Source organism: Condylura cristata, unplaced genomic scaffold, assembly GCF_000260355.1.
Source record: "Condylura cristata isolate star-nosed mole 26May11 unplaced genomic scaffold, ConCri1.0 scaffold00012, whole genome shotgun sequence".
Lineage (NCBI taxonomy): Eukaryota > Metazoa > Chordata > Mammalia > Eulipotyphla > Talpidae > Condylura > Condylura cristata.
This window is the reverse complement of record NW_004567113.1, coordinates 52,465,201-52,479,626: the sequence shown is the minus strand read 5'-3', so window position 1 is coordinate 52,479,626 and position 14,426 is coordinate 52,465,201. Positions and strand designations below refer to the sequence as shown.

The following is a 14,426-nucleotide window of genomic DNA, read 5'->3' as shown; positions in this document are numbered from 1 at the left end:
AAAAAAAATTAATCATCATTTTCAGTTGTCAACATGCAGTTGGCTGCAATTTGAATTCACATGTGCTTGTGTGTATGAGAGAGAGAGAAATAATGGTAGTTGGGGAAAGGTGATAGAAAGAATAAAACAGCAACGTCAGCTAAGACTGAAGGCAGGAGACTTATTAAATTGCACGACAGGCTGCCAAACAAGTGTGCTTCCCAGAGTTTATAATTCATAAACAAGACAGATGTTAAACTAAGATAATGCAAATAAATTATCTTAAGTATCAGCCCTTTTCAGGAGAAAATAATGCATGCTAACTTCAAATTGTCCAACGGACAAGTTAGGGAAGAACCACATAGTGATGACTATGTTTTGTGTCAGCAAGAGTGATGTTTGGACACAATCCTAATAGTTACCATTGTTCCAGAAGATAGAACACGGAGTTTCCTATGTGCTGAGTTTTTGGTTGTTGTTTTTTAAGCTTCCAGGAAAGCAATGCCATTTGGCTGTAAGACCTCACTTCAAAAGGCAAAAACAACTTGGAGAACACAGTGACATGACAGTGGATAAGGGAGAGAAATACAATGTGTAGATGCCGGGAGCTTTGCTTCTCCGTTGCCTCCAGCCAGGGTTTGCACAGGAACGTCAGCGCTCTAACTCTTTCATAACGAGAGTATATATTAAGCGCTTTGAAATGTGAGTATTATGGGAAGGATCACAGTTGCTTTAAATTATAGAAGTTGGCGAGAGCCTTGGGAGGAGCGGAAGGTTATTTAAACCCACAAAGACAGTTGCAGAGCTTCGAACAACAGCATGAGCTCCCAGCTTCAAGTGCATTCTCAAGCTCAGAGCACTTTATTTTTTAACAAGTTGTTTTTTGTATTATTTTGAAGTAGTTTCGAATACCAAGTACATATTTCTGCTTTACATTTTCTGGAAGGTTTCAAATTCATGGGACAGCCAACGCAGGCAAGTCTGACGTCCACACCGCCTAGAGAAGGTAAGTTGCCTTTTTCACTGAGCTTTTTCTCTTGTTTCCGCCTGCACGGTCTTCGTAGAGAGTATTTACTGGAGAACTTAAGACAGCTATTTGTGACAAAGTAGGGAACTATGTCAACAAATGATAAATCAACAGTTGGAGCCCTCAGCTGGGGGCTGGGGGGCTTTCTCTCACCTTCTCTTCTGCTTGACCCAAGACTCTGGAATGTCATTGACTGCATGATAAAGGGACATTTCTTTGGAAAAAAAAAAATGCATGTGGGCCTTCCAGACCTGCAGTTGATGCACAGACCAGCATCCCACCCACCCCCACCCCCACCCCGCCTGGTGGTGACCCCAACGCCAGAGTATCTGGGTCTTCTTATTCCCGTGGCAGGCAACTCGACTTCCAGAGCTTTGGTCTTTTTATTAACTCAGAAATCTTTCCCATGGAAGATCTGAACATCAGTCCAAAAAGTCTCTGAAGTGTCATTGCTATGACTTGTTTTGCAGAATATGCTTCTAAAAGTTAAATAAATCATTTGCTTTTCCTGGGTCATCACACAAGACGGTGTTACAGGGATTTTGTCCCTGGGGAAGAGAGAAAAGTGCAGTCCCACTGAAGGCTTGCTAAGTCGGGTTGCCCGCATACCTGAGCTAGTGAGGGGCTGGGGACCCTGCGTCTTTGCTTTCTCCTTGCAGCTCAGAAACAGGTGGGGAGCAGAGAGGTGAAGAAAGTCCTGGTTTTTCTAGTGGTCACAGAAGCGTGTGGTGGCTCGGTGGAAGGGCCCAAGCCTGTGGGGGAAGGAGGCTCCTCTCCCCTGGCGAAGGTCTCTGTTATCAGTGCTCCGGTGCGAAATTTCTAGCTCTGCATAGAAATACGCAGCTCCCTGTGGGCCGCGATCCGCCCTCGGAGCACACACATGTACTCACAGGCCCAAAGGGTCTGCAGGAGCTTGAATGCTGGGGACATCTAAGCGACCTCAGCCTGCAGAACCGAGGGGCACAGAAACCCCAGGAGAGACGCCCAGGCCTGGGGGGCAGTGTGAGGGCGGCCCCATCGCTGGCTGGACAGGCTCCACCTGCCTGGCTGTGTCAGCTGGGGCTGTTTCTGGAAGATTGTTTCCGTCTGTGTCAAATTTCTAATTACCAAAGGTGGATGACACAGGCCTCCCCAGCCTCTGTCGGCAAGAGGCTCAGATCAAAGAGAGGACTGGCCAGGGGAAAGGAGAGGCCAGCCCCGTTAGCTCCTTGCGCGGTGGTCACTGCAGACTCGGAGTTCCTCTCCATCGGTGTTTGTGGGCGGCCGCCTGGTGGCCACGTCTGCGCGTCCGCGTCTGTCTCCCAGCGCGCCTCCTCCCTCCATCCCCACGCACGCCATCCGCAGCCGCGGAGAGGTTCCGGTCTCTTCCTTCCCTCGGTCCATTCGCAGGCCAGTTAGGGCAGCCCCCACCCCATGACCTCATCGCAGGCAGCAGGAGAGCTGGGACAGCCTGTTGCGTGGCGCCTGAGCGCGCCCTGGGGATGGGTGCGGCCGAGAGAGAAGTGCGCAGGCGCCGCGTGGCGTGGGGTGACTGCCTGGGTGTGGGGCGCGGACTTCCCAACCAGGCTCCCAGCGGGGCTGGCGGCTTCTCTGGCCCCACCTCCGACCGGAGATGGCCCCAAAGAGGACCAAAACAAAGAGGCGACTATGTAGCTACAGCATCCTGGGCAGCTGGCTCAGCTGAGGCTTACCCACAGGGGCTGATCATGAAACCTGCACAGTGCCCTGAAGAGGATGAGTCAGGGTCGTCCCCAGAAGGACCCGGGCGAGAGGCCCCATCTGCCTCCTCCCTCAGAGAGACTGGGGGAGAGACAACATCTGTGAGGGGCCCAGGGACACAGGGGACAGGGAGGACAGAGTTAACTAATGAACTGCCAGGCAGGGCCAGGGCGGTGGGCCTGACTAATTCCAGCTTGGAACCAGGCTGTGCCAGGCTGCAGGGACCGTCCCAAGCCCTGTCTGTGAACCAGACCTAAAATGCCTCAGGCTCGGGAACCAACTCATGGAAGAATTAGCAAAGAGAGCCATTGTAATTGAAGCAACCAAAATGAAGATCTAATCTGTGCCAGAAACCTTATTCACCAAGGCTCTTTGAACTTGGCCCTTGACAGAGACATCCGGCTTAAATAGCACAGAAGTAGGTGGAGGACTCAAAGAGGGATTTAGCATATGGGCTTGCTGTCAGTAAAGCAAGCTTCCCATGGAGTTACAGCTGAGCTAGACCTTGAACTATTGTCAACTAGTAGAAAGTGGAGGAAAGCAGCAGCAAAGCGACTCTTCTCAGTAATTTTACCCTGGAAAGGTCAGCCTCTGCCCGTGGCCTGGAGACCTACTGTGAGTATTCCCTTCCCGAGGGCCAGGCACAGGGGAAAAGCTAAATTAAACAGCAGCCTGCCTTCAAGGAATTATCCATCAGGTAGGGGAGAGAAAGGTGCACGCGAATGCCTACAATGTAACATGAGCTGTTAGGAGGCAACCAGAGGCTCAGAGCAAGTCAGAGAACAGGAGACTATGGGGTTCTGGAAAGGCATCGCTAAGGGGCTGTCCCCGACATTCACCGCCTATGAGGAGTCGTGCTCAGTATTTTGAAACATGACTGGCCGTGTGTCTTTACAAGACTGCAGGTGGGTGTTGACTTGTCCATTTCACAGAAAGGTGAGTGAGTCCCCAGTGAAATGGTGTCACCCACCTGGAATCTTCTAGGGGTTGGGCAGAGGAGGGTGTCAAGTCAAGCTCAGCTGGAAATGCTGCTCTAGCCCTACCCCCTCACCCAGAAAAGGATCCTCAGAGGAAGGAATGTGCACTCTGACCGCGAAGGACGGGTGAAGGTTGGCAGAGGGCTGTGCTAGGCAGCAAGGAGAAAATTAGTAGGAGAGAGACCAGGGTGGGGAGGCCCTGGGAAGTCACCCTGGCAGGGCGGGGTGCATGCAGAGAGCAGAAGGAAATGTGCCGAAAGCCTCGGTTGGAATCAGAGCACAGGAAGCCTTGACTGCCAAAACACATACTTTGGGGTTTTTTTTGTGGAAAATCATTAAAAGTTCATAATCAAGAAAGTAACATAATGAGCGTAATCATCTAAGATGATTAATCAGTATAAGGAGGGGCCGAGCTCAGCCTCCCTAGGAAGAGGTGTTTGTCCAGGTACAAGACCACACCGGTGTGTTCACGACCTAAGGGGAGGAGGTCCACTCCGGGCCCACCTCCTGTGCCTGCCCCACCAAGGCCTTGTCCATCATAATGGGTTCCACATGATCTGAATCTGGGTCACCCCTGTAAGAATGGGAGGGGTGGACAAAAGAAGGGACAGAAAGAGCTAGATGAATTCTGAGGCCCCTCCCATTTCTTAAATTCCATGAAGATAAATTGCTAAACACTTCCATGGAACTAACTGTAGAGTTCCTTTTCGATCATCAGTTTCCAGACTTTTCCTTCTTATCAAACAGGCATAGTGCCAAAAGAACTGTAGGGCCTGCAAGCGCCTAAGAGCTCAGGACTGCAGCAGTTACATAATAATGGTGTTGGCATGCGTTTGGGAGAGGGTGCATTTTAGTCTGTCCTTTCAGGAGAATGTTTTACTCATCCCCCTGGTCACTTGCCTTTTGTAAAAACCAGCTTTCTGTCTCTTGCTACAGTTCATACCAGACCAGGATCTTGTAGTGCATCAGTGACACTTCTTCATGTAGGCTCCTAATATCTGCCAGATCCCAAATAGGTGAGAAGCCTCTAGAGTGTAGGAATTAATTTATTTTCAGATTCTGAATGCTGACAGTCTGAGTCCACCTGCACAATTGAAACACAGGGCTACAAGAAATGTCACTTTACTTAACTCAGTTCCAAGGATTCATGCCAGCAGCACATTCATTTCAGAAAATCCAATCTCCGGAACAACGCAGTCTTCCCACATGCCAAGAGTTCCTGTACTTAAACTGTCTTTGTGGATTCTGCCTTTAACTTCTACTTGCAAACTGGGGGTCACTGTCAAAGTCAAGCCCTTGTATCTGAGCAGCCCACTGACCTGAGGCCTGGCCACACCTACTGAGCATGTCCGCTTCTCACAGATGCACCAAGCTGGCTGATCCAGTCTCTCCAGATCTGGGGAAGCTCCCATCACAATCCCCTCATCTCCCCCCCACCACCACCACCACCAACTCTTGGGCTTGGACTTTCAAAAATGAAAGGAAGAATTGCTATTTTCAAGGAACTTTGTTTCCAGCAATCTAGAAAACTCAAAGGACTGGGTGACATTCTTGGAATAAGGTGGGATACAGAACATGTTCCAGTGAGTATTTCCCTAGGTTACCTTGTCGTACACCCTACAGGTAGTCTGTAGACCCCAGGGAAATGCATGCGGCCCAAAACAGTGAAATGGCTTCTCCCAGTTGCTCCCTGTGCCTCCAGAGGAGCTACCGTTAGGCCAGCTTCGGGGTGTTGCGTAGGTAGCTGCACTTTGCACATAGGTGTCTTTGTCCCCATTTTCAAACAAGAGGTAGCTAGCTTATTTAAGGCCCTATCAGCACTGAGAGACAAAAGTATCCCCACCCAACTGGTGCCTTTCTCTCAAACTTGCACACCCTTTCCAAACTTGCAGCCACACGCTCTCCTAGAAAGGAGTCCTGATTTTCTGTCTCACAGTCCAGAGCAGTCTCATCCTTCAGTAGCCATTTCTAATCAAAACATTTTTAAATGAGACTTTTTTCCTCCACATAAGCAAAGTGTGACTCTTGGTACAGTAGCTGACATTTCATCATTCACCTGTGGAAAGCAGGGAGAGATTTAATCCTATTTGAAAGATGAGAGTAAGGTAAAATGTTTGGACTTTCAGAAAAAGACACGAGCTAGTGGTCACGGAGCTAGAAGAGAGCTCCGACTCTAACATGCATTTGTCTGCTCTGTCTCCAAGGGAAGGGAGGGAATTTGTCATAGTTACTGAAAGGATAAATTCGCCTTTCAATTATGAATTGCTTATAGGACCTTCTGGTGCTACTCAAACCAGAAAGCCATGGCTGTTGTAGGCATCTTAAAATGTATTCTTCGCAGATGTGCTGACAGTCCTCGAGGGCTGTCATTTAAATGTTGGTCAGTTGGCGATCTTGCCAGTGGCTCATGTCCCTAAGGCAGCTTCTTCTCTTAAACTGGTGATTTTTTTTTTGGGGGGGGGAGGGGTTCATTTGTGTTCCAAAAAAATTTTAGCAAAGACCTTTTCTGAACCAATTTTTATTCTAGTCCTCTCTGAAATCTAACTTTACATTCCTTTCTGGGTACCTAATCAGCAGCACTTCAGAATAGCTCCAGGAAGCATGCTAAGCCAGGAACTAAGGGGCCAGGGAGGAAGTGTGCATAAGTGAGTAAGCGAGTGCCTGGGACCTGGAGACCCAGGGCTGTGTGCCCACCTGAGCCAGGCTGTCACCACCTGATCCAGCAGCAGCTCCCAGGTAACAGATCCTCAGACTTTTTGAGAAAATTCACTTCTCTGGGTTTTATATTAAGTGTTCCTAGAAGTAAGAAATGTTCCTCTAACAACACACACACATGATGTCCCTACAAAAAAACACCAACTATGGTTTTGATCTATAAGAATAGCAATTCTGGGCCCTCCCTGGTGGCACAATGTATTAGGATGCAGCACTGCAAGCTGGCTGCAACCACTTCAGTACAAGTTCGATCCCCACCCAGGAGGTGACCCACATGGCGCAGCAGACCTCTCCTGACCCACCCACTGCTCCCCTCAGCAGTGTATTTCAGTAGATCTGACTGTTCTGCTCCCCACTCTGGTGAAGCCTCTCACCCCTTGTACCCTGGTTCTATATGCATAAATAAATAATTTTTTTTTAAAAAGTGGGGGAGAGAAGGAGGAGGGAAAGACTTTCCTGAATCCTTCTCTACTTCCCCCAAAGACACTTTCTTCATCTTCCCTTACACTTGCTCTCCTCTCTTCCCTGTAAAGCCTGCAGATTAACCCATCTCTCCATCCCGGGAGGTCTCCCTTTCAGTAAAAAGCTGGTCCTGTATTCCAGCGCTTCTGTCATTGGGCCACACTTTCTCCCAGGATGCACCCAGTACCAGCCTCATGGTGGTCCGGTGAGACTCGCCCCAAGGGTCCAGCTGAGCTAGAGGAGGCCGAAGCAACCAGGAACAAAAAGTATTAAAGCCAAGGCAATCCAAGAGTGACTGCAGGTCTCCACCAGAGAGGAGAAAGCTGACAGCACCTAGAATACAGATTTCAGCTCTTGGACTTGTCCTCAAGGAGGTACTCTGAAACTGTTCTCCAAGACTTGGCTTCCATTTCTAGGGCGTCTAATGCAGAGAGGATTTGACCTGAGCTGAAGTCGAGGCTGTGACAGTTCTAGGTCTGTGCTCTTGGGAAGCTCATTCTCCCCCTCTTCATTTTCTTTGTGATAAAAATTAAGGACAATAGTACCCACTGGTGGAGAGTATAATGTGGGGTCCCCTGAACCGTAGCTGAGGTCGATATTCCTGGTGCTGTGACTAGAATGCGCTGGGAAAGAAAGCATAGATCCACCAGGGCATTCGGCTGTTTGGGTCATGAAGCATAGGATTTTCTTTTCTTTCCTTTCTTCCTTCTTCCCTTCTCTCTTTCCCCACAGCTGTCCGTCCAAGCCTGGAACCTGCATTCAATATGGTTTTTGATTAACTGACGATTGCAAATTTCCTTTTGCAAGAGCACAGCTACAGTCCAACTCTACCTTGCTGAATTACAAGCATTGCCTCCACCAAAGCACATTCTCAAGAGGATTTGAGTGAGCCCCTAAAAGAGATTCAGCAGAAATGATTGGAAGGTGGGAAAATAGAGCTTGGCAACATTATACAAATAAAGGAGAGAGGGAAGTTTGACTGGCTCACAGCCCTCGCTGGACCTTAGTCATCCATGGGAAGGTCAGAGAAACCTAAAGCCCAGCCCCTCCTCCCTGCCAGAGCATGACATCAGAATCCCTGGGTGTGGGGTCCCACCTGTATCATGTAGAATGTCCCCAGGTGATTCTGGAATGCACCCAAGGGGAGCAGGGCTTCTCAAAGGAAGCGGGGTGGGGGTGGGGGCTGCAGGGTTGCCAGGCAGTGTGAGCTAGCCGGTGAGCACATCACTGACTCCCTGGTTCCAGAGAGACCTTGCAGAACAGCTGCGGAAATGAAATCAGACTGTGGAAGCAGGAGCGGCTGAGAAGAGTGGAAACAGGCTTCGCCTATCTAAACCCTTCCACAAACAAGTGGCCCCCAGAAGGGAGCGTGGGAAGAGGAACTTGAGGAGTTAACAAAAAGCCAAATCATTTCTTTTTAGAAAAGGGGGACACCCAGCAAGATGAGTCTACCTTTATCTTAGATGCTGGTCCTTTAAATTTTGCTCAACAGTCATATATGTCACAGGATTATCACTTTTAATCTTCCCGAAAACCTCTACTGCGGTTGCCTTCCATTTCACAGAGGAAGAAGATTCTCAGCTGATGGAGAGTGGTTCGGGGATTTGCCCAGACTCAAAAGGTGGCAAAACCAGGATTTGAATCTGGGCCTCGGTGACCCCAAAGCCCGTGGCTTCTTCACCCTCCTATCCTGCCTGCAGACAAAGCACAAATTCAACCTTTGGAGAGTTGCATGTTCCCATGGAAACCTGCAGAGTGAGGAAAGCTGTGCGTGGAAAGGTAGCGACCCCACACCAGTCCCGGAATGAGGAGGACAGTGAGAGGCTGCAGCTCGAACTTCGGGTTGCCCAAGGGCTGGACCGGGCCAGGATGGCCTGCGGCCCGGCCTTCACACAGATGCCGAGGGAGACGCAGCAAGAGCAGCCAGGGCTCTGGGGTTGCTCACACCGGCCGGTCTGTGAGCTCAGCGTCCAGGGCTGCAAGCCCAGATGCGGTGGGCTCCACAGCAACCGGCACCCCCACGCTGCTCCTGCCCACCATCTGACCACTGCAGCCTCCTTCGGCCACACACTTCTTGCCGACTTCCTGCAAGATCACCAACAGGTGCCAGCTGTCCTGACCACCTTCTCTGCCTAAAACTTTATATCCACCTCCCTGGTCCCCGAAGCCCGCTGTCCATCTGCAGGCAGTGCAGACTTCCTGTACACTCAGGTGTCTGCGGGCTGCTTTGATTTCTAGGCTGCTAGTGCAGAGGACAATGAGATCTGACAGAAAAGGCCACATTTGCTGCGCTCTGTCTTTCTACAGCTGCAGTACCTGTGTCAGAGAGCTGCGTCCCATTCACGCACCGTCTGCGGACGGGACCACTCACGGCTCAGTGCCCTCAGGTGGGGGAGTGAGCAAAAACGAGGCTTCTCTTCCAACCAAGAGGCCTGGAGGGTGCTGATGCAACAGCCACACGAAAGAGCTAGCGACACTCTAGGTTGCCTTTTAGAAAAATATTTGAATGTTGTGTTTCAAAAGAACTGGCCAGCAAGGTTATTCCAGGACAAGTGTTAGATTCCGAATAAAGCTGGGTCACACCACACGGAGACTGTTTAGTTTGGCCAGACAAATCACCAACATGCCCATAAAAGGGCGGGCCGGCTGGACACTTTCCTCTTGGCTCTTGTTTGCAGAGTTTCTTCAAAAGTTTGTCTAACAAACGTTGAGGGGAGCCCTGTGATGTACCCATAAAAAGCAGACACCTTAGGTAGAGTTTTTGTCTCGGACCAAACTGTCCAGGGGTTTTTGGGTGACTGAGGCAAGATTTCTGTCTAGGGCGCTCCTGGCTGATGGCTGAGAGAGGCTTCAGGAGAAAGGAAAGGCAGATGAGAACCCCACGTCCTGACGAGGTGCTGGGCAGACATGACCTCACACAGGCCTCTCTCTTACTCCCTCAGCGGGTAATATCCCCACTTCCTCTGAAGGAGAAGCTGGGGAAGATGGGTACACAGAACACAGGCACAAGAAACCCCAGAAAGTGGACTGTAAAGGGGAAATCGTTTATGGGAGCTGGTGGGGGAAATCATAATTGCTTCTTAAAGCATTTCTTCCAGGGCTGAGGGCACAGGTTTAAATGGTGGCTCCAGGCAGAAATATCCCGTGGAAAGGGCTCCTTTTAACCCCGGGGGTAAATCCAGAAAGCTTGCCCACAGAGGTGCATGACCCTCCCCACCACTCCTGGACACCCCCAGGCTCTCCCTCATCCTTGCTTCTGCAGGAGCATTCTCCAGAGATTAGGAGAGACAGGCCAGCCAAGTGTGGCTCTGTGAAGGTGGCAGGGGGGCAGAGCTGGGTCTGTGATGTTTAGAGGTTGTGTAAAATTTCTCAGAAGACTGTGGGAGAAGTTGGAGACCTTGTATTGAATCTCAGTTCATGTTGCCCTATGATGTTGGGCAAATTCGCTCAGTGACAGAATAGTAATAAAAGCACAAGGAGCAGATGAACTAATGTAGATACAGCATCTTCCCTGAAGTAAGGGGTTGACATGGCGGTGACAAGGTCATAAATCAGTGCCCGCAGCACCAAGCAGGAGATGCAGGTGCCCACAGGGGGCTGGAGGGCACCTTAGAAAGCAGAGCCCACACATCTCAGCTGAAGGCACCACCAGAGACTCGGCCCCTCTCCATCCATCTTCCAAATTTTTTTTTAATATTTATTGATTTACGCATACAAGAGCTGGGGTTCAGCCCAGAGATGGGGGTGGGTGGTGAGAGGATTCACCAGAGACAGAGTGGGGAACAGAACCGGGGGATCTACTGAAATTCACCGCTGAGGGGAGCAGCGGGGAGACAGGAGAGGTCTGCTGCGCTCTATGGGCCAGCTCCCTGGCCGGGGATCGAACTCAGGCTGCAGTGGCTGCGACAGTTATAGTGCAGAGACCCCTTGCGCCACCAGGGAGGACTCTCATCACTGATTTTTTAAATAGCAACAACTAATTCCCCAAAGAAACTAATTCTTGGATTAAATTTGATGGCCAGTTTGCAAATAAGGACTGACTACTTAGAAAAGGTCATGCTCAGTTCTGCCACTTGCTGGTTGTATCTGTTGAACAAGTTCCACGGCGACTTGAAAACTTCCACGTCTCAGCAAAGAATTGTCAGTATTGTGACTAGTGCCACAATGAACGACACCTGTCGTTTCAGATTCAGACTTATATATCTTTGGATAAATTCCTAGCATTGTGGTGTGAGCAGCATAATATTTCCCTGAACTTTTCGAGGCATCTCCATACTGTTTTCCACAATGGCTACATCAACCCTGACAGCTATTAATAAATGAAGGAGAAGATGATGAAATCCTACCACTTGCAACAATATGGATAGACCTAGAGGGGATTGTGCTCAGACAGAAAAAGACAGATAGCATATGATTTCACTCAAATGTGATGGAAATAAAAAAATGCAAACACTCCAACACGAAAGGACAGATCGCTGTTATCAAAATATCTGTGACTCCTTCCAAGGTATCAAAATATCTGTGACTCCTTCCAAGGTACTCAATCATGCACTTGTATCTTCTAGCATTAAAGTCAGAAAAATCTTCTCCCCACTTAGACAAACGCTCTTTCTGGACTGTCTACCCCTTAGCTGCTCCTAGTTCTGACCGTGAGAACTGCCCAGAATAAAGTCAACCCTCCTTCCACAAATATTTGAAGACTCCACCAGTTCCCTCTCCCAAGATGGCCACCTCCGGCCTCCCCATCTCTCAAACTTGCCCCACTTTGGCCTTCCTGCCACATATTCTAATCTGTCTAAAATTAATTGTCATCCCCTTAGCTTCTGGAATAAAATGAGTAGCTTCAAACTCTGCAGGCAGGATGGTTAATTTATACAACATTGCTGGGAGTATTTGGCAATATATATACGATATTCTTAAAAATAAGCATATTCCATGCCTTAAAATTTATTTGAAGAAACCAATCATAGACGTGTGAAAAAATTCAGTTATGAGAATGTTCATTACTGGGTGCTTTATTATTCCTGCATATGGAAGCAATCTAAACCTCCCAGAATAGAACATTACAGAAATGTTGGCACATCCAGTCATTTAATACCATGGAGCCATTAAAACGACATTGGGTGCAAATCTACACTGACTTACAGAAGGATTTCTAGAACCATAGGAGAAGCGATTATAAAAGAGGGGCTACAATCTTATTACATTTTTATTAAAACATCCATCTACAATAGAGCAAAACATCCCCCAGAGGTTAACAGTAGCTCTCTAAGCTTGATTCAATTTAATGTGTTTCTCTTCATTTTTCTACAATAAGCTGTTACATTCATAATAAGGAAAACCAATTCTGTTTAGTGTTAAACTCCCAATTGCCTTCAGGAAAGAGTCCAATCCCCTGGCTGGGGACACAAGTCTGTTTTATGATGTTATGTCTTGGGTTTCCTCTCCCAAGGGTCCTCACGAGCTCCCCACAGCTGCTGTGAACCGCCTGCTCTCGCTCCGACATACCTCACTGTGTTCTACCTCTCCATCTGCTGGACGAACCCAATGGCTTGTGTGTTTGTGTGGTGGTGGGGGGGGGGGTTGTCCAAAACCGCACAAACGACAAAATGGCAGAACCAGCCGTGGCTCTGTGACAAGCCCATGCTGTCCCCTGGGGATCAAAACGAAAGCCCGGGACAGTCAAGGGGTTCTTTTTCCGATAAGCTTTGTGCCGGATTTCATCTCAGCATAGACAAGTTAATCACTTACATGGTCTACAACATTAGCAGGGAGGGAAAAGAGGCCAGAAATACAGCCCATCTCATTGGCATTGTGTGGAGAGTCAGCATGGCGCGGGCTGCCCAGGGATTCGCTGCCACGTTCATCAGGAGTCACGACCTAGTTTGCAAACACATGCCCAGCATGGTCAGGCTCCCGAATAGGGTCTGCTCAGACTTCTTTGTCTCTTTCACTGTGAGAATTGTATATTGAATTTCCAAACCCAAGTGGCACAGATAAATTCCAGATGTCTCCCCAGATCCCTAAACCTCACATAAGAAGGGAGCTGTGGCTATCCAGGAGTTCATGGTTACATTTCAATTCACTGAAAAGCCAAAAGACGCTCTGGGCAGCTCTCCTGACATTCCTTCAGGAAGAAAGCGAAGGAGGGCTTTTGAGAGTCTTAAGGTGCCGAGTCCTTGGGATTTACAGCCCAGCTGTCTGACACATGTTCTGTTTTATTCTCTCCTCCAGGCGTAAAATAGCATCGTGGTGAAGTTCAGGGTCCAGGGCCAAGCTGGTCCAGGGTGTCCTCTAGGTAACTCTGGACAAGCCACCTGGCTGGTCTATTTCTTGGTTTTCTCGCCTGTAACACAGGGTCAGTCACAAGATCGACATTGTGGAGATGAATGAGCATGATTTGAGTGTTTGGTTTAATGCTCATCACAGAGCAAGCTGCTTACCCTTACTCCCTATTCCCTAAGATGTGTGTGTATGAAGAGCTGATATGGGCAGTCGCCGTGGCTAGAAAATTCTTACCCTTTCTCTCCCTACATAGAAACAGGTCTCAGCCACTCAACCTGTGACTTAGAAGTCCCATCCTTCTGTAAGTAACTGATAAGCTAAATTCACTTCCCAAGTCTCTTCCCACCGCCTGGCCCAGGCCCAGACTTCCCATACCTGAGTCGCGATCCTGATTCTGGCTGTTACATCCAAGGTAATGTCACTAAATAATGCCAAAGCCCTGTCCTCAGAGGACTTTTGGGCGCAGCTTAAAGGTGATAACATAGTGTAAAACATCAAATCACCATGAGAAGTGATCAAACCATGATCATTTTCTCCTTTCTCCCCCCTCTCCCATTAATGACCAGTACCTATGTTTGCAAGAAACCAAATCCTGAAAGACCTTCAGTACGACACAGCAGAGAATTCTCCATCCAGGTTTCCTGCAGCATCTCAGATTCACACCTGCGTCTACATCAGATGTCACAGGAACACACTTGGTGCAATTTCACACTTGACAGTTCTCACCTCTCCATGAAAAGTTAATGGTTAACTATCTACAGACACCCCCCCCACAAACACACACACACACACACACACACACACACACAGGCATCACTTTCCGGACCCTTTAACTTACAGAGCTCTGTAAACAGGCATCAGCATCAGTGGCAGAGTTTTGCAGAGTGAAAAACTAAAACCTGAACAGATGAACATACTTGCCCCCAACTATGACTCAGCAGGGGTTGGAATGTGAACTCTCTGCCTGGGAAGTCTATCCTTCCGTTCTACCAAACATCACTGTCACTAAAGGCGAGCACTTTAAAAGGACCTCGTTACTTCTGTGCATGCATCTTTTCCACTGGAAGACCTTTTTGATTTTTAGCTTTGATTTTTCTCTGTTCTCTGACACTGTCACGGATGGCAGCATACAAGCTCATTAAGCCAGGTTGGAAATTTCTGGAGCTGGAATGATTGTGTGTCAGAGGCTGGAATGATTGTGTGCTGGAGGGTTGGTTAAATAAAACAAAAAGAGGACATGTTTAATTGGTGTTTTCTTTCAA

General features: G+C 48.7%; 2 protein-coding genes across 2 annotated transcripts in view; both read left to right on the top strand.

The window, feature by feature from the left end:
• Nucleotides 1-585: 585 nt before the first annotated feature.
• C1QTNF7 (C1q and tumor necrosis factor related protein 7) overlaps nt 586-14,426 on the top strand; it is a 59,402-nt gene continuing 45,561 nt past the window's right edge. The window contains exons 1-2 of the mRNA XM_012724182.1: nt 586-681; nt 926-985. Coding sequence (XP_012579636.1) covers nt 937-985 — 49 coding nt within the window. The 5' untranslated portion in view covers nt 586-681; nt 926-936. The remainder of the gene's footprint in view (nt 682-925; nt 986-14,426) is intronic.
• The window catches only part of CC2D2A (coiled-coil and C2 domain containing 2A), a 145,251-nt gene continuing 131,754 nt past the window's right edge, over nt 930-14,426 (top strand). The window contains exon 1 of the mRNA XM_012724039.1: nt 930-985. The gene's annotated coding sequence lies outside the window, so the exon portion shown is untranslated. The remainder of the gene's footprint in view (nt 986-14,426) is intronic.